This window comes from Erpetoichthys calabaricus, chromosome 1 (genome assembly GCF_900747795.2).
Source record: "Erpetoichthys calabaricus chromosome 1, fErpCal1.3, whole genome shotgun sequence".
Classification (NCBI taxonomy): domain Eukaryota; kingdom Metazoa; phylum Chordata; class Cladistia; order Polypteriformes; family Polypteridae; genus Erpetoichthys; species Erpetoichthys calabaricus.
In genome coordinates this window covers 96,475,575-96,500,733 of record NC_041394.2, presented here as the reverse complement: position 1 = coordinate 96,500,733, position 25,159 = coordinate 96,475,575, and the positions used below count along the sequence as shown (strand labels likewise).

Genomic DNA, 25,159 nt, shown 5'->3' with positions numbered 1-25,159 from the left:
AACTATCACCACCGCTATTCAATTGTTAGTCATATTCACTACTAGCTACTTTGTGTGAGAAGACTTTTAAACCCTATCTCTGATAAAAATGAAATGGAGAAACCGAATGGATGTCAATGCAACTCCGCCGCCACAATTATCAAGTATTCCTTGCAAAGAAGCAACAGCAGATTTCTCACTAGATTTGTTTGAATTAAATATGGCTCTCTAAAAATTTCAGACCTAGATTATGACTTTTCTAACGGATTATGGTTTCGATTTGTTAGTTCTGAGTAAACAGGGCGTGCAAGGGCACCTCATTTCTGTCCCATTGTTACAATTACCAATTCATTTTTGGTTCTTATTGATTTTTTTTTTCAGTGCAGAATAAGTTGGTTTCGTATAGTGAGATATATTCCCAATGCCTGGAGTACCACGCTCAGAACCAGGGGGCAATGTAGTTAACTGGGACAGGGCATCTTTAAAGCCAGAAGCAGTTGATAGACTTGTGTTTCTTGCACAAACTTTGTGAAGTCGCTTGAATGCTTGTTCTTGCCATGATTTGAATCATCAACACAACATAGCTTAAAACAAAAACAGCATACTGAAACATTTTTATAAGTTTTTTTTTCTTGGTTTTCTTGCTTTTATGTTTACATGCATTCCTTAAGATAAGGTGTGTATTTTGTTTATACGTATGCTATCATAAAGTAAATCATACAAAGTTATTACTGTGCAATTAGACCCAAATTAAATATAAGAACAATATAATTGCATGGCTTTGAGTAAAATTGGATAGGAAAATATTGATGCATATCACATATCGACATTTGGTCCAAAAATGTTGTGATATGAATTTTGAGCCATAGCGCCCTACTTCTAAACATTGAACAGAAAGGACAAAATGGCAAGCGGTTCCTCTTCACACACAGTTGCTATAGTGAAGAGTTACCCGATTTAAAGATTTACAGTATTTATTAGCAGGGCAAGGTCAAGTTCAATAAAAACTATTACCAGCCAACATTAGTCTATTTGAGCCAAAAATCTAAGTGGCTTACATTTGCCTGTAGTATTTGCATATGAAATGCTGAAAAACAATACATTCAGAGGATTCATCTAAGAGAGCTACTAATTAAGAAACCAGACTACAAAAAAGTTATGATTTATACTTTACAGTAACATTAGATATTATTGAATACATCACACACCCTGAAATGTAACCCAAAATTCAATCCTCCCAGATAACCAAAGGTCAACTGAAGAGGTCATTGCAGTATAAAAGTAATCAACATGTATTTTTGCATTGTGAACACTGAAAAGATAAAACTGGTAAACAAATCTGATTACAGACATTATATTTTAAAAAAAACAATGAGGCCACATTGTGGATTTTCATCTCAGAAATACTGCATACCAGTTAAACTTGGGATCTGAAATTCATGATACAATTAAACTATACTTGGGGGATGAGGGGGTTTGAGTCAGCAACAGCTGCAAGAAAACTATTTTACATACTACTTTCCACAACTGAAAACTATCTCAAAATGCTTTTACAAACACAAAGGCCCAGTACAATTGTTCATTTTATTTCTTTAACAAAACATAAGCTAGGGTTCTGCTTGGTAATTGGAAGGTTGCTGGTTCAAATTCTGTAAATGCCAGAAGTGACTGTACTCCATTGAGCCATGCGCTGTGACTCCTCTCGATGATATCCATCCTGGGTATGACATTAATCTGCATCCAGCCCTGCAAGCAAGTTCTCCATCTTACAGTGAAAACTTTGGGGTTGGTGGCAATATTGGCACGCCAGCCACCATAAAAAAAAACCTCGCATTGTTCCAGTGTGGTGCTGAGGTGTCACCCACTGTGCTCAGGTCCCAATTCAGGTGGTCCATTGTGTGGTGGGTGTGGCAACTCCCAACCTCTCCCTCCCTATTTAACATAAAACTGAAACACATGCAGGTTAAGTGATTTGCTCAGGGTGACAAGGAGTCTGGGAAGATGACCTAACTGGCCAGTAAATTAATGAATAACAAGACTGAATTCACAGTGCCCTAAACAATTCCATATGTTTCGTCACTTTACAAAAAATGGCATATGCCATTAAATAATAATAATGTCTTTTTTGGATATTTCTTAATGTGTTGACACTACATAGAATTAAGAAGTGCATGCATAAATACTTCAGTAGTATCATATTTAAAGAAATATAGTACATGAAAATAAAAATAGGTAAATTTTAATAAACATTCACTATACACATACAATGTATTTTGGTCAGCACTGAGTATATCAAATTGTTTATCAAGAAGAGTAAAGTGCAAGATTATTATTGTCATTATTCTTTGAAGAATATAAAGTACGCTGGAGTGCCAACAGTTTCTGACAGAAGTGGGGATTTTCAAACCTAATGTAACACAAATAAGAGATTTTACACATTCTGAACTGGTTGAAGTTTAGATTTAAAAACACATGATAATCATCTATCATCTTAAAATATGCACATACTAAATTATTCATCGACATTTCCCTAATCAGCAACTGAAAAATGCTTAATCAATGCAAACAAACTTAAAATCTATACATCTGTATTTTCACTTTCATCAACTCCTAAAAACTGTTTTTACCACTGACTTTGTTGTTCGTCTCCATCCATTTATTCTTTCATGTTCAAAATTGCTCCCTCCTTTTCTCAGCTGCCTTCATGAAAATCAAACTACTCAACAAAAGGTCCAACCTATGAGATGTTTCATCTTATGAAATTGTCACAGTTCAATTATTTCCCAAATTATTTTATTTTCTCTGCTCTTTGTGCTATTTTTGAAAAATCTTTTACAATCAATAAGAACCTTATCAAAATTTATGAAGTACAAATGTGCTTACATATCATCTGACACACCTTTATCTGTTTGAGAATGATGAACTTAGTCTTTATGCATACACAGATACTGTAGTATTGAATGGGACAGAGATACAACTAAAAAAATCAGATAATCGTACCATATGACTAGAATATGTCATGTTTCTGCTTCAAAGCCACTTCAGTCTCTGACCATCTTTTGGAAATAAAGTGAAACTCATTTTACCACTATTGCAGATTGGAAACATATACTGATATAGCTGCTTGTGTTTAAATGTTTCTCTGCTCTTGCTAGCCACAATTATAAATTCATCACACACACAATAAATCATCTCTATTTGTAGATTACATTAACACAGATTTGCTTATCTGTTATTATAAAAGTTTAATCCATTTTGTGACATCTACAGTCTAATTAAGCCCATTTGTCCTCACTGCGGACCTCAGGGTGGGCCATGGACTAACATTAGATTAGGGGGTTATATTTGCAGTCACGAGCAGCGGGGGAACTTTTGCACACGAGTGAAATGTGATGTTCTTAGATGTCGGAGTATGTGTGAAACACTGAAAGGATCAACGTGTAACCCTATTTGTTACGGGGACCAGGGCAGGCAATTGCTCTCCACAAACAAGGAATTCCCAGTAAGTGTGGATCATAAGTTGATTAAGTCTTGCCCTTTGTACACAGCATGTTACTACAACCAACTGGATGGTTTAGTTGGGACCTCAGATCATCCCTGCTGCAGTCGCTTGCAGCCTGAGGTGGAGCACCTAGAAGGCAATTACACTTGATTATAGAGGAAATAAAAGTCATAAGGTTTCTTTATGGAAGGACCATTACCAAGCATCGTTGGGGGGGGAGCAAAAGCAGAGGGCTCAAGCATCAGCCCAACACTGTCTCACCCCCACGCCGGTGCCCTGCCAGAGCTTAACCAAGGTGATCTACAGAATCAATGGTTCAGTATCCACATTTTCTTTATGTGCACTTTTTTAAGGAACTCCTCTCCCCATGGATAGTGGGAATTGGCTTTACATGTACATATAAAAATATTATATACACACATATTATATACAATTTCATAATATTATATACATACATAAAAATGTATATCTAACTGCATAAAACATTTTGAATATATTAAGGTTTTAATTTATGTAATCATTGCATACAGCATCACTCCATTTGTAGTTAGAATGCTTGACTTACGTGCATTGCTGTCCGCAAGGCCATTCAAGTTGCTGGAAATATCTCTTCTTCTGAACAGACAAACAACTTTTGCTTCTACGTTACCATTAGCTGTCTGGAGAGTCACAGAAGAGGGGAAAAAAGTGAAAATTTTGTGAAATAAAGGAAAAGAATCACGTTACACTGTTTCAAATATGCCATATATTATACTACCAATGTTAGAAAGGTTCCACACAAAAAATTTCAACTATACATAGACAGCTCCTACAACATTTTTATGAAGTAATTTTTTTAAAGAAGAAAAAACTAAATGGATTCCAAGTTTTAGATTTCTTCAACCAATGCCAAATAGATGGGACTGAATTGTCACAGAACTGTAGGTGAGGTGGAGTTTGACTTTTTTTTTTTTTTTTTTAATATGTGATGCAAAGATGCAAAATTCATCTAAAAACTGCTCACCTGATCTGGAGTATTTAATGATCAAAAGCCATCAGCTTTATCTTGCAAGAGAGTTCTCCAATGATTTTGTGATTACTGTCTACATCTCACCAAAAGTAAACACCAGCATTGCACCAAGGTAATTATAACACATTGTCAAAAATGTTTACAGTTCTGAAAGATTATTGTTGCTGGGGAGCTCAACAAAGCCCTTTAAAAGGCAAACACACATTAAATATAGGGATGCATCAATACTGTTTTTCTCAGACCGAGAACGACTACCAATACTTGTTTTTAGTATTTGCTGATACCAATACCATCGTAATTAAGCTGGAAGATAGTATTTCTTTATGTCTGTCAACTGTCAACTTCACTGTTAACATCAAATATAAGACTCATACTTTGGAATAAAATAATTCAAAATTGAACAAATAACTCAAGGTAGGGTACAATACATAGATTAGATTACACCACCATTTTTAAAATGTCTCCCAATTTCACAGAAAAATAAAAATCAAAAATCACATACAATTAATATATGTAAACCAAACCAACACTGGTTCAAGTCTTTCAATATGGGATGCAAGTACAAGACAGTGTTAAGAAGAATTTAGCTAAACATAACAAGAACATCTCTCTTACTGGTATCCCATTTATTAAGACAGCTAGCTCAGTGCAATCGGACTATGACTCTTTTGAGAAAGTAAGTGGCAGATTCACTTATGATGAACAAAAGCATTTGTGCAAGTTCAGCCGTAAGCTTGTTTCTAGTTTCATTAACAATAGGTGTCCGTGTACTAAATAAAATCACTCATTGTCTACACTACTGCATGGGGCTGAAAGGTATTTGCTTGACATCTGCAACAAAGTGAGGAACCGCCCTTTATGAACCGACCAGTACTTAAGTGGTTTGTCTAAACAAGAAACTGTGGTATCTCCCAGGTATATTTCAGCTGAATGGCAGGAGCTACTGGAACACCGCTCATTGATGCTGCTGCATGTTCATTTACAAACTACTACTACTGCCTCTAGGCCACACAATTCTATCTATCTATCTATCAATTCCTGCAGCTCCAGCAATACCATCTCTTCGGTGTCCTTTGTTATATTGTTATTGAAAACAACCAATCCTTATGTCTATAACAGGAAACATTTTTTAAGGATGATATGCATGCTAATTTTATGTTCACTCAATAGACAGTTTGATACTTAGACATTTTATGTAACTGAAGAGATTGTTCCAAAGTGCTACATATTTTAAGAAATTTTAGCAATTAAGGATTTTTTCTTTAAGTAGCAACCCTAGAGAAGTAATTCATAATAAATTATTCAAATTTATTTACATGTAGCTAAGTTTAGGACACAAATCTATGGCAATCTATTGCTAACACATGCAGTTTCAAAATAATATTTATATCTCTCTCTCTCTCTATCTATCTATACATACACACACCTCTTTGGGCTGCTTAGATGCCTTTCCCAGCAGAAAAAAGGGCCAATTAGTATGGATAGTTCAAAGTACTGTATTTACCAACTAAGATTGTACAATGATCAACCACAACATTAAAACCACCTGCCTAATATGGTGTAGGTCCCCCTCATGCCGACAAAACAGCTCTGAACCATCAAGGCATGGACTCAACAGACCTCTCAAGGTGTCCTGTAGTATTTGGCACCAAGATGTTAGTAGTAGATTCTTAGCTGCAAGGTGGGACCCTCCATGAATCGGACTGTTTTTTTTGGCACATAACAAGGATGCTTGATTAGATCAGGATCTGGGGATTTTGGAGGTCAGCACCTTGAACTCTTTGTCATGTTCCTCAAGCCATTCCTGAATTATCCTACTGAGAAAGGCCACTACCATAGCCATAAAGGGGCATAGGTGGTCTGAAACAATCTATAGGTATAAGGTACATTTTTCCCCATTGTTAACCCTGCAGCTATCCCTTCCCCCTAATAAATGATGCACATGCACCCAGCCATCCACATGACCCAAAAGCAAATGTGATTCATTAGACCAGACGAGCTTCTTCCATTGCTCGATGGTCCAGTTCTGACGCTCATGTGCTCATTGTAGACGCGTTCAGTGGTGGTCAGGGGTCAGAATGGGCACTCTGACTGATATGTAGCCACACAACAAGTTACGATTCACTGTGTGTTCTAACAATGTTTCCCACAGTAGCTCTTCTGTGGGATTAGATCAGAAGGTCTAGCTTTTGCTCCACATTTGCATCAATGAGCCCTGGGTGCCCTGACCCTGTTGCCAGTTCATCAATTGTCATTTGTTGGACCACTTTTGGTAAGTGCTAACCACTGCATGTTGGAAAAACTCCACAAGACTTGCTGCTTTGAAGATGCTCTGACCCAGTCATCTACCAATTACACTTTGGCCCTTGTCTAAGATGCTCTGATCCTTATGCTTGTCCATTTTTCCTGCTCCCAGCACATCAACTTCAAGAACTGACTGTTCACTTTCTGCCTAATATATTCCACTCCTTGACAGGTGCCACTGTAATGAGAAATTCAGTGTTACTCACTTCCCTATTGTTGTGACTAATCAGTGTATAAATGGTAACCAGGGAAGAAAAGTTCATTTATATGGAATCTTAAAATACTTGCCTTTGTTTTCCTTACTCGTAGTAAATTATTTTTAAGTTTATTTCATAAACTATACCAGGAAGATGTCCCACATGGAAAACAAAATGTAATCATTATCTATGTCTGTTACAAACGACAAACCTTATGATAGAGTTCTAAGTGCATTTATAACTACACAGTTAAAAACAGAATTGACACACTTGCACGTTACATAGCACACACCTGTTATTACCTGTATGTTTGAGGCACAATAAGACCAAAAACTACAACCAAAATATAGCCCGGAAATAAGTATTGAGAACAACATACCCCAACAGCCAAGTGCACTAAAATAATTTCAGAAAAGCTTAAGGCTGTATCAGCTTCCGATTACATTATCTCACACCACAACTAAATCAAAATTTAATAACCTCACCCCCCTGATCGTTTCAAAAATGTTTCTTTTTTTTGTAAATTAGACTGCATAATATTCAACATTTTTAATTTTGATACCTATAAAACATTAAGGTGTTGTTTTTAGCAGGGCTGTGGAGTCAGAGTCAGAGTCAATTTTGGGTACCTGGAGTCGGGGGACTCCTAATAAATTTTAATTGTAATGAAAAAAATACATCAAGTTTCAAATGTCCCATTTCACAAACAATAGTCAAAATTAAGTACTTACCTGATGTAAGAATAAAGCCCAGTGCATAGTTGTGTTACTACTAGTGTGAAGTTTAGCTGAGCCATTATACAACCTGACATACACATATTGTAATCTGGATTATGGTACATTACAAAAAGTGTTTTCATTTTATTTCAGATATAATGCGATTAACAAGTTCATTTGAGTGTAAACAAGTATAATGATGTAGGTGTGTGCTGTGGCCTGATGTGTGTTATGGGGTTCTTGCCTTTTGTTTAAACTGGCCAATACGGTAGAGAGTCAGCTTCCTAGCCAGTAGTTCTGTGGTTAAATGACGTGTATGTTACCTTCCTTTAATCAACATGGGAAATACATTAGTATATTAAATATAGAGGAGTCAGAGTTGGGGAGTCGGAGTCGAAGGATTTATCTACCGACTCCACAGCCCTGGTTTTTAGCCGATCTCTTATTCAGGTCAACATACAATTCTGCATTTATCTCAAGTGCAAGTATGATACAAAGGCATTTGGAAACTATTCCCAAGGATGTACCAGATTTATGGAGGTCCACAATTTTTTTTTTTTTTGAATTCTTGCCTGATTTCTTTTGATTTTCCCTATTATGTCAAGCAAAGAGGCAGTGAGTTTGATGGCAGACCTTAACATATATATCTACATGTTAACTTCAGTTAGGTTAATTGATTATCAGAAGCTAATTGTCTAATAGCCTAAAGGCTTGACAAAATTTTCTGGAATTTTTCCAAGCTATATAAAGGCACTGTTAACATAGTGTATGTACTAGAATGCACTAGAAATGTGATATAAATCAATAAAAAGTGATCTGTCTGTTTAAAAAAATTACCTTTGCCCTGCACAAAGTACATGTCTTAAACGTTATACCAAACGTATAGTTTAAGTATAAAATCTGCGGAGGGATTGTAAAGCGAGTTTTGAAAAATTAACCAAAAATGTATGTAAACTTCTGACTTCAACTGTACACACATACAGTACACATTAAACGGTTCATTATAACCAATCCTTTTGTACACCTTTACTATCGGAGAGGACTGCAGCTATTAGGTGAACACTACAATATCCCATATATATTTCTCTTCTTTGTTCTGCTTCCACTTCAAAACCAGACCCGCCCACACACAGCCGACATGGCATTTCTCGATTCCTATTCGTCGTCTTCCATGTCATGCACTATACTGGCCTGCTGAGCATAATACATCCAACAAGTACTCGTGGTGCTGCCACAACGGTAAAGTAGCTTTACCACCTTTGCGGGAGCCACCTGTGTCTTTACAACAGCTTCTTACACAGTAAACATCAGAAGCTAAAAATGATCGTGAACACCTTAGAGAATACAACTCTTCTCTAGCGTTTGCTTCCATGGGTGCACAGATAACTCAACCTCCTGGCCACGGACCATACTGTTTTAAAATACACGGGCAAATTTATCACCAAATCTCTCCACTATACGCTAACACTTCTACCTCTCCAGGATATGGACAGTTGTAGGTTTTTGACACGGTGCAAGCTACTGCAGTACGCTTAGAAAATAAATCAAACTCTGCATGCAGTGAAAATGTACTTCTCTAGCTAGATTCCATGTTCAGAACCATCAACCCCTTCGCTAAATCATACAAACACATGCATGAAATCGCTCAGTCCAATCCAACAGCATCTGTATGAATGCGCCTCAACTATCTCAGATTACATCAACAAATAACGTACGTGTAGGCAAAATGATTATATTACCGTCCACATTTCCAGGAAGTCCAAGATACATGCAACAAAACTATCAGGATGCCATGGCCATAGCACGTAAATTCGGAAAGCCTATTTTATTTATCACTTTCACATGTAATCCGACTTGGCCGGAAATTCTAAATGCACACTGCATCGTTTAAGAAGTATTTATTACTTCTTGATTTCTGAATTCCTTTCTCACCGTTTTCCGTTCCTATTCTTACACCGCCGTATGCTACAGCGGGCGTCTGCTAGAAATACAGAATAAAAATATGTTGGCACTGATTAAGTACATCTTCCTATGATTTTAATACTTTCTTTACTATGATTTACAACACATTCAAAGTTGTAACTACATACATGACCCACGGTGCATTTAAGTATGGATGAAGTGACTTTAATGGCAGCAATTATACATTTGATAATATACACATACATGTCAAAATCAACTTTAGTTAAATGTAAAATAAATCTGAATACTAGCCAGAAGATATGCAAACCACCAGAATGAGAAGTCATGATATTAAACATAAATGATCAAAGGAAAATATATTAAAGTTGTCTGTACTACATCTATAAGTGTGTGCATTTGGACAATCAAACACTGCAATACAAAATACTTACTTTATTCAGTTCTTCTATCCGGCGGATCAAGTAGGGATTACTAGATGAGTTTTCAAAGTATACATAATCTAGAGACCAAAAAAAGACAGAGACACGTGAGCAGACTGTTCCTCGAGTGCAGTTCTCATATTTGAACACACAAGCTCATTAAACAGTAGGACAGTTTGTATAGCACATTGGTAGCATGCCTTCTGTAAAATGGATGTATCCACATGGACGTATTAGTTTATTCATTCATTCACTCACTCTGTAGCTCTACTCTCGCAGCACAAATGCAATAGGGACAAGTTACGAATGTCTTCTGCATTATGAGGCTATAAATTGAGATTTGGAGGGAAGGCAAGGGATCAGTCAGAACCTCCTATATCGAATGCATGCAAACACTAACCAATAATAAGCGTGTATCTTGATTGGGCAGCACAGCAATGGGAACAATGGACGACTTCATAATAAGGAAAATGAGAAGAAGAAAAAAAAAAAAAAAAAGGAAAAATCAGGTAAAATGGAAGCCATGTTACCAAAGCCTTCAATGAAATTCAGAATTTCACTCTAGGAATACTGTTGAACTTGGCTTGCTCTAAGGGCTACAGACAAAGACAACATGAAAATTTGTTCCAACATTTAAAACAGTCTTATGGCCTTGTTTTACAAGTAGAATGTCCCACTTCTATCCTAGTATTTGAATGTGCCTAGTGCAATGAAATACTACACCCCAGGTTGCTGCTTATGTCTGAAGTACAGTACACCCCCAAAATTCGCGGGGGTTACGTTCCTAGAGTACCCGCGAATTGTGAAAAAACGCGACTTTTATATGTGGTTAAAAAATGCCTTTTAAATGCCTATTTTTATAGTTTCAACCCTAAATACAGTATGCCCCCAAAGCACTTTAATTTTATTGCAAACTCAGCTTAATACATTAATACATTACATAAAAAATTACCTTAATACATTACCTAAAAACAGAATGTAAAGGTAAACCCGTCTACTGTACAGTACTGTACTGCTGTGTCTCCCGCAGTGCTAGAATGTAAAATACCGACGTTACCGCTATACGTACTATAATTCATGCAAGCGCGTTTTCTTTGGTATGCGCTGTCATTTTCTTTGTTATGAGTAGAGTAAATACATAATTAATTTAATTAAAATACAGTAACATGTACGGGTACTCACCAATGATGAACGATATTGATGATGATGAAGTAGCTGTGCAGTACGATGCACAGGATTTAAAACTCCTCTGGTGGCGCCTCTTCTTCAGGCGCTTCAGGAGTCGTCGTATCTTTGTACGGGTCTTCTTCTGGTGGGGTTTCGTGCTGGCTTTTCTTTATAGGTTTCAGGAACATTGTGATAGGAAGTTGCTACATTGTCTCCTGTAGCGAACTGCTGGTACAATTTCCATGCTTTCTCACAGATGATGTTACCGTCCAAGGGGATGTTCTTCCTGCAGTTGGTGATCCACAGTGCCAAGGCAGATTCCAACCTGACGATATTTTTATTCCTTACGGCCGTTACCTTTTTGGCACTATCACAGAAACTTACATATACGGTACTCCAGATCGCTGCTTCGTTCTTCTTTATGTAGCATACGGTGCTTTCATTAATGCCATAGTGGCGTGCTACTGCAGCATAACTTTAGTTCCCGGAGAAAATCCAGTAGTTCAACCTTCTCCTGGAGTGTTTAAAACTTCTTCTGGCGCTTAGGCTCAGTTCCAGAAGCCTTAGAAGGTGCAGAGCGATTCGACGACATCGTGTTCGTTTAAAAATAACAAAACAATAACAAAATGGAAAACACGAGGACACTCAGCTGGAGACGCGTCACAATGCAGCAGTCAATCATCAGCAAGGAGAAATGAATAACGCTCTCGGATTGGCTGCTTTCACCATCCCAAACCGCGTTTCCCTCAGTGGTAGTAAACCCACTCACCTGGAGACGCGTCACAAAGCAGCAGTCAATTGTCAGCAAGGAAAAATGAATAACGCTCTCAGATTGGCTACTTTCACCATCCCAAACTGCGTTTCCCTCAGTGGTAGTAAATCCACTCACCTGGGGCATCATGTATAAACGGTGCATGCGCATAGAAATGTTGCGTACAAACGTTTCCACGCTCAAATCGCGATGTATAAAACCTAAACATGGCGTAAAGCCACGCACATTTCCACGGTAACTCATACCTTGGCGTACGCAATTTCTCCGCTCGGTTTTGCAGACTGGCGGCACCCAGCGTCAAAGCAGTGCTACTGTTCCTGTGAGGTCACCCTTTCTTTCTTAGCTCCACATTCCTGACGCGGCTTTATAAATACACTGAAACTAACTGCATATTGTTTATTAGTGTAATGCATCTGATTGTAATTAACCTGCAGCAATATAATGGTCCAGGGAATAGCCATAGTATTCCAAATACCATAACTGCTTTAGCGCTGTAACTCTCCCTGCATCATCTTCTTCTTCTTCTTTCAGCTGCTCCCGTTAAGGGTTGCCACAGCAGATCATCTTTTTCCATATTACTCTCACTGCACCACTCGGAGTATTTATATCACTGTATCTGAGTAGGGAATCACAGCAGCAGCAGATCGGAAAGATTATTATTGGTATACAGCATGAAGCAGACGCTGCCTGAGCCAAAGCAAAATGCTTCAGAGACTTCCCTGTACTGACTTCGCGGTTTAGAAAAAGTTTCATCCCAAGAACTATAAACGCACTCAATCAGTCCATCAAGTGCTCCTTGTAGAACTGTTTACTTATAAGTACAATCACCTCACTGTAAACTTGCACTACAGTTATAATATTGCACAACCTGCGCCACTTTATGAAGCGCGTATTTACATATGATGACGATATCATTTTTAAGATGAAATGCAGCAAAATATGTTGATTATATTATACAGATAAAACTTTAACTTCATTTAAATAATCTTTATTGTTAATAATTAAACATGTGAGGACACGGTGCCGCAGCGCTAGCTAGTTCAGGGATTGTTCCTGCATTGCGTTGTATTCTTGCTGGTGCTGACGTGACACTGGAAGGATAGACGGATATAATAATTAAACATGTACTACGAAGATAGTTCAATGTTCCTTAAAAGTTTTGAAGAATCGGCGTTTTAAGCTTACAGATGGCTTCACGTCTATATAGCTGATTGTGTGGCGATTGGGTTTTTGGAGAAAGAAAAGTAAGGACAGGAATTGGAGGTTAGTATGTTTGAAAGAGACAGTACTTCTGTAATAAATTATTTCATCGAAGGTCGCGCATGGCGCAGCAAGCCTCTTTCGTGAGACATGAACAATCACTGGGCCACCGTGTTCCCATGTTTAATAACATGCTTTCATTCCTATCATCATGAAAAAGATATCACGTATACATCTCAGTATTTTAATTATTCAGAGAGGTGTAATATCACGAATGTAATGGATTGTGTGTCCTGTCGGACGACTTTGATATGTGATTTCTTTTTTATTTCAGGCACTGTGCGACTTTGTGAACTTGAGCCTTCGAGTTTCTCCGACACCCTGTCACTCGATCAACTTCCTTTTGTTGATTATACCACTGTTTAAACCAACAAATAGTACGTTTTTCCTTTGCCTCCACTTGGTATTCGCTGAAATTCTTATATTTCCCCCCGTGCTTTTCCCATTGTCTTTTCACAGAAGGCTATTTATATTGATTTGCACATTCAAAGATGCATAATTCTGGGAGGAGTTGGGGCGGGACAGAAGGCGAGTGCACGCACGTTACTTTTCACGCTGATCGGGATTTATGTAGTGGAAGAACGTGAAAGTTTGCGTACGTACAGATTCCTGCATCTGGATTTTTCTGTGCGTACGCACATTCCCGCTTTTGTGCTTACGCCATGTTATAGTGCGAGTTCCATGCACGGCGTTATACATGAGGCCCCTGGAGATACGTCACAAAGCAGCAGTGAATCATCAGAAAGGAGAAATGAATAACACTCTCATATTGGCTACTTTCACCATCCCAAACTGTGTTTCCCTCAGCGGTTGCTTCCTGTTCTTTCTACAGCACAGTACTGCCACAAAAAAAGCCATAAAAAATTGCGAAGGATATTTGCGCTTTCCGCTAACAATTAATAGTTAGGTTCTAAGAAAATATCCGCGAACAACCGAGTCTGCGAACCCTGAACCGCGACTTCGCAGGGGTCTACTGTATGCTGAAAATTTTTTCTAGCCAAGCAAATTAATTTCAAATACAATAACAACTCCAGCTAGACGTCTGTAATAGTACAATTTTTTACAAAATGCTCTCATCAGATATGAGACAAGAACCAAATGTGTGCACAACGCTTTGATTCCACTTTCAAAAATTACATTCAACTCCTGTGCAGCTTGGAATCCTCTGTTTTGATAGCCCAATGCAATTTTTCAGTTATTTCACTTACCACATTATTTACTATGTTATATAGATGAAGTCAAATACTTAACAGGGATACTCCATCCAAAATGTATATATTTTTATGTACTTTATAGTGGTGGTTGAGAAAAAAACTTCATATTTTCATGCAGAATGAAGAGAAAGAAGTTTATGGCATATAGAAGTCGATAGTAACCACTGCTAAACAAAGGCATACAATGTGAAAAATATGAAATAAAAACAAAACAAAATCTCACATTACTCATTTTGAATAATTCTTGTGTCTGTTTGAAGACAGAACCCTAGACCAATATTTCAGCAAAAAGAAGCATTCGTTTTACACATTACATACATTTTGCACAAGTGACTTGTAACAGTCATGTGGATAATGTAATGCAAGATTTTTTCCCCATAGACGTTTTTCGTATCGTTTGCCGTGGTACAGCACTGGTCACTATTGACTTCTGTTATGTCATAAACTTCTCTCTCTCCATTCGGTATGAAAGTAGGAGATTAGCATTTTTTGCATCACTACAAACTGCAATGGGTAAATAACATAAAAAATTATATAAATTTTAGGTGGAGTATTCCTTTAAGTCTTTATTTACGTTATACGGATGAAGTCAATGTGAAGGTCAATGAAATAACTTAACACAGCATATCAAAACAGGTCTTAAAAATAATTCATTCTGACATAGAGAGAGTGATAAAGTTGTCTTGAATATCCACACCCAGCTATCATTAGCATAAACATTCTAGATCATTACTCATCTGCTCATTTTCAAACCTACTCATTCCAAGTTAGAATCCCAAGGAGCTGTAGCATATCCCAGAAGCTTATGTACAAAGCAAGAACCAACCCTGGAAGTGGAGTCAATCCAATGCAAAGGATGCACAAACACGAGACTACTTTTAGTCTCACAAAGTCCACTTAGAATAACAAACTAAGTTAGCACTGTACCCAGGAAAAAAACCCACTAAGACACAGGAAGAATATGCAGACTCCACAACGGCAGTGGCTAGGCCAGGTCCTGTGTAGAAGAGTGAACTACTGCACCCTGTATCCTTCTCTAGATATAAAGGAGACTGCTCACAGGCTACAGTAGCTGCTGAGAGTCTGTTTCTTTTAAATAAGGGTGCTCGAATTCATGAGAACTGTATCATATTATTTGAAAGGGATGTCACAAACGGATTTTTGGGACCAATCAGTACTAAATTGGCAAAAACTTAATGGTACTAGCTTTTTTTTTTTTTTTTTTTTTTTTTTAAACAGTATTACTGCTAAAGTAACAGTACCACAATGACGACTTACTACAAAACTACATTGTGAAATGGCTCAGGGTGCTACAGCACTGCATCAACACATTTCAAAAACAAAAACAGCGGAAGTCATGTCTGGAAATTAATTTCAGTGTGTGATTTGCCGGAATCAAGCTTATTTATATAAAAAAAAAAGTGAGAGCACTTGTGGTCAGAAACATGTGTGTGTGGGTGCTTTGACAGTACGTGACGTCATCGATTAGATGGGAGTTGTAATTGTTTAATAGTAGATGGTGAAATCTATCACTTCCTTGGGTTTTGAAGGAAAAATAATGTTCATTAGTATAAGTCCTATGAGGATAGTACTGAAAGGACATCTAGAATATCCTATATGTGTATGGTATATTGTGTAATGCAGTCTGTCTCAATTACAATTCATTGAATACAAGTAATGCTAGTCTAGTACTTTTTCTAATTATTGATTTGAACATGAGCCAAATTGTCTGATCACTTAAATCAGATGGTCTGAAAACAGAACAAATAATGATGTTTTGACAAGACCTCTTGAATAATGAATTTATGTAAAACTGGCAAGTACGGTTTTACATAGGAAACCTTGACGTTGGGACAAACATAAAAAAAGGGACAGTTTAAAGTACCAGGAGATGTGAATGAAATCTCTAGGAAAATCTTTTTCACCAGCTAATGATGCAAATATAAATACGTACTACAATTTTGAAATTCCCAAATTTAACAGTACAAATGTAATGTTTTATTTTTAACATTATTTTGTCACTTGTTTTTCCGTTACAGATGAGAAAATGTCAGAATGTGCACTCAGTAAAATAAATCAGGTAGTCCATGATAATATTCTTTATAACCCCTATGCTAAAAACATCCCCATCTCTTGTTTTTACACTAGGAGAATTCCCATGTTTATCACACATTAAATTCAAGTCTTGCATTGTAATTTGATTTGATTTATTTATGAATGTCAATGCTAGCTTACTTAATTGATACCTGGGCAATGACTTGTCTGATATAACACTATTTTAAATGTTCTGTTACTCTCAGTACTTTTATATTCTGTTACAGGAGAAGCCATGATATTGCCCACTTGAATAATGGATTACTTTACATTAAAAAGACGGTGAAAGAGTTTACTGTTTGTATTTTGGTATCAAATAGGTATCAAGCATTATAAAATTCCACTGGGGTTGGTATCGAAAACAAACATACTGGCATTTTGATATCACTACATTATGCTTAGCTAAAGCCACAATACATGGTGGCACAGTGGGTAATGCTGCTGCCTCACAGTTGGGAGACCTGGGTTTGATTCCTGGGTCCTCCCTGCGTGGAGTTTGCATGTTCTGCCCGTGTCTGCGTGGGTTTCCTCCCACATTCCAAAGACATGCAGGTTAGGTGGATTGGAAATTCTAAATTGGCCCCAGTGTGTGCGTGTGTTTGTGTGTGTCCTGCGGTGGGTTGGCACCCTGCCCGGGATTGGTTCCTGCTTTGTGCCCTGTGTTGGCTGGGACTGGCTCCAGCAGACCCCCGTGACTCTGTGTTCGGATTCAGCGGGTTGGAAAATGGATGGATGGAAAGCCACAATAATGGTTTTATTTTTTTAAAGCCAAGTCTCAAACCAACAATAATACCATCATGTAGTAGCCATACAAAATCGGCAATCCAAAAAGACTAAGAAAACCTGTATCCTACTGGGAAAGCCATATCAACAGCAGACCATGCTTTTGTTCTGCAAATTCGTTGCAATTAAAGTAAGAGAAACTTGGAGAAGTTTGACATTTAGTGAAGATGCACACAGGTTAAGAGGTCTGTTTCCTTCACCATGGCTTTTAAGTATTCAGTGGAACATTTAAATTGGGCAAGGAACAACAGTGATGAAAAAGTTTCTCTCCTTAAGACATCAAAAATGACATCAAAATACCCTCACTGGCCAACATACTTTGCCGTCTCTTTATTACAAATTGTTACTGAAGCAGAACAGCAACGTATGATGATGCACATCCAGACTTGTGCATTTCAGCATGGACTAACAAAACATGGTTAGAATGCTGAAGAAGGGTATTTAAAAAGTTTGACAACTTCCACACTATCTACAACACGTCAAGCAACTCTATAGGATCTTTACAAGATACCCAAAGGAACTGTGTAAATGTTGGCTGCATTTTTTGCTACAGTAGCCAACATGTTGTATAAAGGTTTTGAAATGTATTTCCAGCATTGTAAGCACAAAGCCTTTAAAAGGGCTAGCTCTACAACTAGCTACAGAGAGCTCATCCAATGCATTTTTCAGGTACAAAGACACTTCTAAGTTTTGAGTATTGTGGTTAGAGCTCACTCATTTCAAGCTGCCGCATCTGCATGTATCTATCAAAAAAGCAAGATCCCAGACAATACTATTTATTAATAAATTATTATATTCACATTAGTAAACGTCTGCGGTGGGTTGGCACCCTGCCCAGGATTGGTTCCTGCCTTGTGCCCTGTGTTGGCTGGGATTGGCTCCGGCAGACCCCGTGACCCTGTGTTTGGATTTAGCGGGTTGGAAAATGGATGGATGGACATTAGTAAAAATTCAGCCAACATTGCATTTATTTGATGTAAATTTGCATGGTATCTTTTTGCTAGAAATGCTCAGATCAGGTTTTTATAGAACATATAACCCCCACTTATTTCATGTTACTGAACTAGAGGGTTCCTTTTTTTTATCTTTTTAAAATACTTTTTACACTATGCTCCCACATAACTAGATGTGTAGAAGCTTTATGATCTATATAAAAGTGTTAACTTTTTGTACCTTTATAATTAAACTAAACAACACAGGAGTTAGCTGCTTTTTTTTTTTTTTTTTTTAAATTGACAAAATGTAAATTTGTAGTCTTAATTGTTCAGTGACCATAAAAATATTAAAATAAATAAAATTACCTTCATACATGCTTTAACTAAATATGTACAGAAAATGTATGCATAATACATATTTCATAAAAAACAAAATGCTTCTCATTATTATACATACATATATATATATATATATATATATATATATATATACACACACACACACATACACATATACATACATATACACATATATATATATACACACACAGTTAAAATTGAAACAGTTATACATGCGTAGTGAATGAGTTTCAAATTTGGTGTGTTTCATTTGCACGTGAAGGTTGTGGGGAGGGGGTCTGGGGGGTTGTAATGCCGGGGATATACAGAAAACTACGCAATTCATGCACTTAAGGACGTTGCTGCTATGCAAGCAGTGTGTTGTTTAGACTTGTGTGTGTAATTGGAGGATTCCACCAAGTGAGAAATCAATGTCCGGTTTCCTGACTTATGAGTTGAGGGAAGAAAGATGTTAAAGATAAAAATTCTTTGCATTCTGATGCTGTTGCGAAGGTGCAAAAAAGATGGTATGTAAGACCTTTAAAAGTATTAAGTCATTATGGGAAATATGCAATGCTTGTATTGCCTATGCAAGAAATGGATGAAAAATTCATAAAACACATTCGTATGTCACCATTTAAGTGTGAGGATTTGCTTCACCACATTGAACCATTCATCAAACATTAAAGCATGCAGATGTTGGAGTGGTACTGCGGCTTGCGATCACAAGTTGATAGTAACCAAAGTTGAGGACTTCATATACCAAAACACATACACACCCCCATATTTTTGCTGGCACTGCAACTTATGAACGTGTCACGCCAATTTCTCACGACCTGTTCAGAAGATGTATTGAAAGAACACTGGGAATGCATGGCAGCCATGATGCATGTGCATAAGCATTCTGAGCATGAAGTACAGTATAAACCAGACCTAAGCATCACGTTGCACAGTTAAGTTTAACATCTAGAACAAGACAACACATGCACTGTAAACATTACTTTGGTGATATCTGCTAATTCAAGTGTGTCAAGATATACATCTGAGTGTGAGAGAGAATGTCAGTGGGTCAGCCCTGTCCTCAAGAGATATCGGACCTGAAACAGCAGGTGCTACTCATGTCTGAGCAGTTGAAGAGCGGATGAAACAGAATGAAACAGACAGGGCATGTTGCTGTTATTGTTTGATTAATTGTATGTTACCTCCCATACCCTACATTAAAACCTACATTAGCTTATATTATAGTGGAACCAAAAAAATAAGCAACAATTTTTGCAAATTATCATGCAAATATTTCCACCCATTCAGTTTGACGGTTAAGAAAGAGATTTATTTTGTAATTCAAATTATATATTCTATGATACTGTGCATTTGAAAACATCTAAACAGATAAGTTGGAGGTCCTGCTTGCAGGGCTGGATGCAGCTTAATGTCATACCCAGGACAAAGGTTAAGGGCCCAATGGAGTAGAGAGCTTGTCAAACGCTACCTACAAAAACTTAGTTTCATTCCATTATGATGTGCTTTGGAAACAAATAATAAATACATCTGAGTCAAGAAGGTAAATTTAATCAAGGCTGGGCAAATGTTCTATAAAACACTAAGTAGTGGTCTGTAGTGACGTTGAATACAAAGGTAACTGTCCTAGGGCAATACATCAAAATATTCAACTTTGTGGTTCCCCCTTCTGAACAGAATTAGCAAAAAAGACTGTGCTACTTCTATTTAAAGTGCATATTTATTAAAACCTACCATACGTAAGCAAAACATGTAGAGGATAAAAACATGCAGAAGCGTATGAAGCAGTTAGGGTTCCAATTACAAGAATTCTGTTTGATCTAGGAATGAGCTGAACACACATTGCCTGAAATAAATACTCAGATATTTATCAATAGACAATAAACTGAAGTATCAAATAAATGCTTGTTCTTCCTGTAATATGTATTTATTGCCACTCTGACAGAAGGATTAAGTGGGTGAAGCTGGACACTTGTTATATATAAATATATATATATATATATACACACACACACGAGAAATGTGAACTTGAATATTTTACATCTAAAAGGTGGTGGGATGTGTTTTACAAGGTGCTTGCAAGTCACATTAGCATTCACCATCAAGCAGAAGGTCAATATTCCTCTCTTAAGATGATGTGTCCAGGTGACCTTGACATTGTAAATTTAAAGTGTATATATCACCAACTTACCGATTCAGCACGAATGTCACACGTTCAACTTATAAACGCTACAGTAAAACTCAACTATCACCTCTGAGACTCAATCCAACATATTTTCTGACATGACAACAACAAAGAATTTTACCAAACTAAATGTGGACGCATTTTCAGACTTTTCTACAGGTTTGAATGAAGCACTCTTTTATAGTCTTAATATAGTGGGGGAGAGTGAGAAAATTCAAAAGGCAAAGTCAGTAAAAGTAATTAAACAAGCAATCTGATAGATAGAGTAACTTGTTTTAAGCTAAAAGTCAAACATGCATAAAGAGTTCTCTACTTCAGGTTCCTGTGACCTTAAATTGGATTAACCAGTATCAACAATTTAAGTGAAAAAGTACGGTTCAATTTTCAGCATTTTTCTTTTTGCAGTACAGGCAGGCAAATTTGTAACATGATTCTGGATGTACTCTAGTTTCCATTTTATAATTACCTAAACTACAGCTTTGACAACACTCTTTTTAAACTAACTTGTATATGCGGTACATGATATTACTGATATTGGGAAAGAGAAACATCAATTTAGCTCAAGGTTTATTTGCGCAACTGAGCTAATACTTCAGTTCATGTTAAGCACCAATTCCAAGCTGTACATCTGTGTGGTTAGCATCCATGTCAGAATTAGTAATTCTTCTGTTGCACCTGTAGATTTCCACAATAACAAAAATGCGCGGTTTATTTTACAATAATCTTTCCTTTTATTTATTTATTTTTTTTGCAAAACAACCTGCATTGTTAAGCATCTACTTATTACAAAATGTTTTACCACAGGTAGGCAAGCAACCTTTATTTTCTAAAATTTTTTTCTATCCTTCCATACCAACCATCATCTCAGCACTTTACGAATACGGACTTGGGGATTTTGTTCTATGAATTGGAGGACAAAACAAGTCAGAGGTGTGAATTAAACTGGTAGCCTAAAGTGTAAGTTGAAAGAATTAGCCACCAGACCATGCCAGACGCATTTACTGATAGAATACAAATGTCCACTACAGATTTGGCTTGCAATTTCATATATGGCTTTCTGCTTATACATAATTTAGCAAATGTTTTATTCACTTATTTTTAACACTAAAGCAAACACTGATGAACTTTAATTAGAGTCAGATAGTGGCAGACACAGAAAGGACAACCTTGTGGGTTAAAATGTTTGTTCAGTGTAAATATTTGCTTTACCAAAGTAAGATACTATTCACAAAGTCAAAGTAGATTTTTTTTTTTTTTATTCACTTCTGCAGCAGCTTCTTATTCTCTCATGCGGTGTTTGCCATTGACACAAAAATGAATGACAGAAATATAAAAAAAAAAAAAAAACTATTTGGCGAACCTGACCAGCACTCTGACCATGTTGAGAAGAATTATTACATTTTAAAGAACATCACAAAGTAAGGGTTAAATTGTAGTCAGGTTTATTGCCTGAAGGTCCTATAGTCCACTAGGTGCCCTATTTGTGTGGTGTGCTTGATCACGTGAACACAGGTAGAATACTCTTCCGGTATTCCAGTCCAAAGACATGCAATCAGACTGATTACCAAATGAATCTGCTTGCAGGACTGGAATGTGTCAGTGTACCTACCCCACTGTAGAATCACATCCTGTCCACAGCCAGTTCCTGTCTTGCACCCTGCATTGCCAGGCCAGATTCCCTTAACTACTTATTGTTAAAAGTAGGTTCTTTGTGTAGGATACCCACCTATTAGGACATTCTCTGAACCAGCGGATTGCATTGCAGGTGCTTAGGAGAATCTGAGGATACCCCTAAAGTCAGCACTTGCATAACTGATGTGTAATTGTGACAGCAAGTGTTCACTTTCATCTCTGACACTACTGTACTGAAAATATGAGATTAGCAGTGTAAAGTATTATCGTTTCATTTTGTTTGTGAGCTTTATTATTTACTGCCTTTAGATTTTTTTTTTCGCTTTGATGTTTATTTTGTGGGCTTTGTATAGAAGTTTGTAAAGGTGTGATCTACCAAATAAAATAGCCTGATTCTGCTACTTTATTGAGTTTAAGAAGAAAGTCTGATTCAAATACAAGGCCATCATCCAAGCACTTGTTTAATCGGTTATCTCTAAGAAGACCACAACCAAAATCACATCAAGCAAGGAGTCCAGTTAGGAAAAGGGTTCATTTTGGCTGTCAGCAGAATAACAGGAATAAAATAATCTGAAGCCACCATAGCCCTGCAGGATCCTATCTACTGACTTGTTTTAGTTGAAGCTTCGTCTCTTTACCTATTTTTTATTACATTTACCTTAATGCTCTGAATTGAATATGACCATTTTAAAGCACCAGATGATGGTGTTGCTCTGTGAATTGGAGTTGGTGAAATTGTGTCAAACAAGTAATATAACGGCTGCCTTTACATCAAGACGGTGCCACCATCCTCTGGTGAGGCTACTGAGCAGGAGAGAACGATGTCCTTGTGTAGCAGCTCACCGACTATGCACTCGGGCTTTTATGGAAGACAACCATGAGGAGGAAACAGGAAGTACAGTAACAAAATTCTACAGAGCACATTCCACCACAAATCTGTCTAGTCAACAAAGGGGAATCTAAATCACTTATCCTACTTATGCATAAAAAGCCAAACTCCTCGATCATTGCGAAATTCCGACATTGACAAGGTTAGTCGATTTGTACGTGTGTATAAAATTGGGGGCACAATATGAGGTGCTTTGCGAAGCCCTTACAATATCAATCTGAGACGGTTTGGGGGAAGACGAAACAAGAATGTGCTAATCGGGCCTTAAAATGACACCAGGTATTAAAATCAAGATCGGCTCAAACCCCGCACGCATTATGCAGTATGGTGCATTCGTGATGGTCCCCACGACTACTCGCATATTCCGATTTGAAATGACAAGGAAAACAAAATTCAAATGTCGCTGGACGAAGAAATGAATAACCCTTGTGCAAACATAACGCTACCATATCAACGCCATAATCATTCACGTCAATAGGTGTACAGAGTAATGGATCTCAATACACACACAAAAAAAAGACCACTGACATATCTCCCACTCTGTAATCAGCCCCTTCCGCTAAGATGACCTAAATGCCGGACGGTGGATGGGTTGAAACCACCACCATCTGGTTGTGAAAGTTAAGAATAAAGACCTGGGTGATGAGTAGGAAGGCTCAGCTGCCGTACGATGAATTCTGGCGAGCTGGCGCGGTCCGACCGCTCATTTGCTTCTGTCTTAGTAGCAATCCAGTTCACAAACACCTCTGAAACGCTGCATCTGTCCGATTGCAACTCGATCGTATACGTTTTAAAATTATTTTAAATCCAAATGATCCTTTAAAACTTTTATTTCCGTGCAACTTGCTCGCACGCTATTTTATTCATATATGGCGGTATTAAGTGCATTTACAAAAAAGCAAGGTTGAAGAATTAAACCGGCCGGCTTTCGGCTACACAGTCCAACAGTACCAATGCCGGTGGCTGAAATCTTTCTCCGGTTTTTGAAAAAATAAACTAATCATTTCTATAAAGAAATAAAATACAAGTTACAATATGACACTCAGACAGAATAAAAGTCACATGCGACTAAAAATCTGGCCTAAATTCTATTAAAAAAGACACGCCTCGACCCATTGATTAAACTGAACCAGCTGAACTTAACCTCACGAAGAATTGAAAAATTATGAATACTACGTTATGCCTTCCCATCAAGACATAACCATCATATATCAAAAGAAAAAACGACAATAGGCTGCCGGAATCGACTTACCCCCGACCCTGTACATGTTGGCCGCCATTCTCGGCTTCGTGTATTAACTCTTCTTTTCTCCAGGCCAGGGAATCCCCTTTATATTCAAAGCCTGACGAATCGTCCTTTTTTTGCGGCCACGTCGTTTACAAACGAGCGGAGACCATGCACATCAAGTTGCGACGGAGAAAAAAAGTTAGTTTCCGTTAAAGTGTTTCCTGCTTTTTATCACTTAAGATGTGTTTTCCTTTATTATTGTCGCGGGGTTCGTTACAAACTCTCTCTCACTCACTCATACACACACACACAGCACATCCCGCCTGCTTCTCTCTCTCTCTCTCTCTCTCTCTCTCTCTCAGTCACTCGCTCGCTCTTACACCGCTCTTCCTCTCATCCTCCGCTCCCAGCTTCATCCTCCTCTTCTTCACGTGCGTCGCGCTGTCTCCACTTTTCCCCTCCCCAGCCGCCAGCCTAGTCGTCATCTTCGGTCATCTCCGCTCAAATGCTCAACGTCACGTTCGGGCATTTCCGGAAAAGTTGTTCGAACAAGGTAGCTGTTCGACGTCATCACTGGGTCCCTTTGCAAGTGAC

The 25,159-nt window shown here is 37.6% G+C and overlaps 1 protein-coding gene across 2 annotated transcripts in view; it reads right to left on the bottom strand.

Moving 5' to 3' along the window:
* mta2 (metastasis associated 1 family, member 2) overlaps positions 1-24,934 on the bottom strand; it is a 65,063-nt gene extending 40,129 nt beyond the window's left edge. Inside the window, exons 1-3 of one of the 2 annotated variants that reach the window (XM_028803833.2) lie at positions 24,590-24,934; positions 10,062-10,129; positions 4,047-4,140 (exon numbers count right to left, since the gene is read on the bottom strand). In XM_028803833.2, coding sequence (XP_028659666.1) covers positions 4,047-4,140; positions 10,062-10,129; positions 24,590-24,617 — 190 coding nt within the window. In that variant the 5' untranslated portion in view covers positions 24,618-24,934. The remainder of the gene's footprint in view (positions 1-4,046; positions 4,141-10,061; positions 10,130-24,589) is intronic. The other variant, XM_028803825.2, reaches the window with a different exon arrangement.
* Between the last annotated feature and the right edge of the window lie 225 nt (positions 24,935-25,159).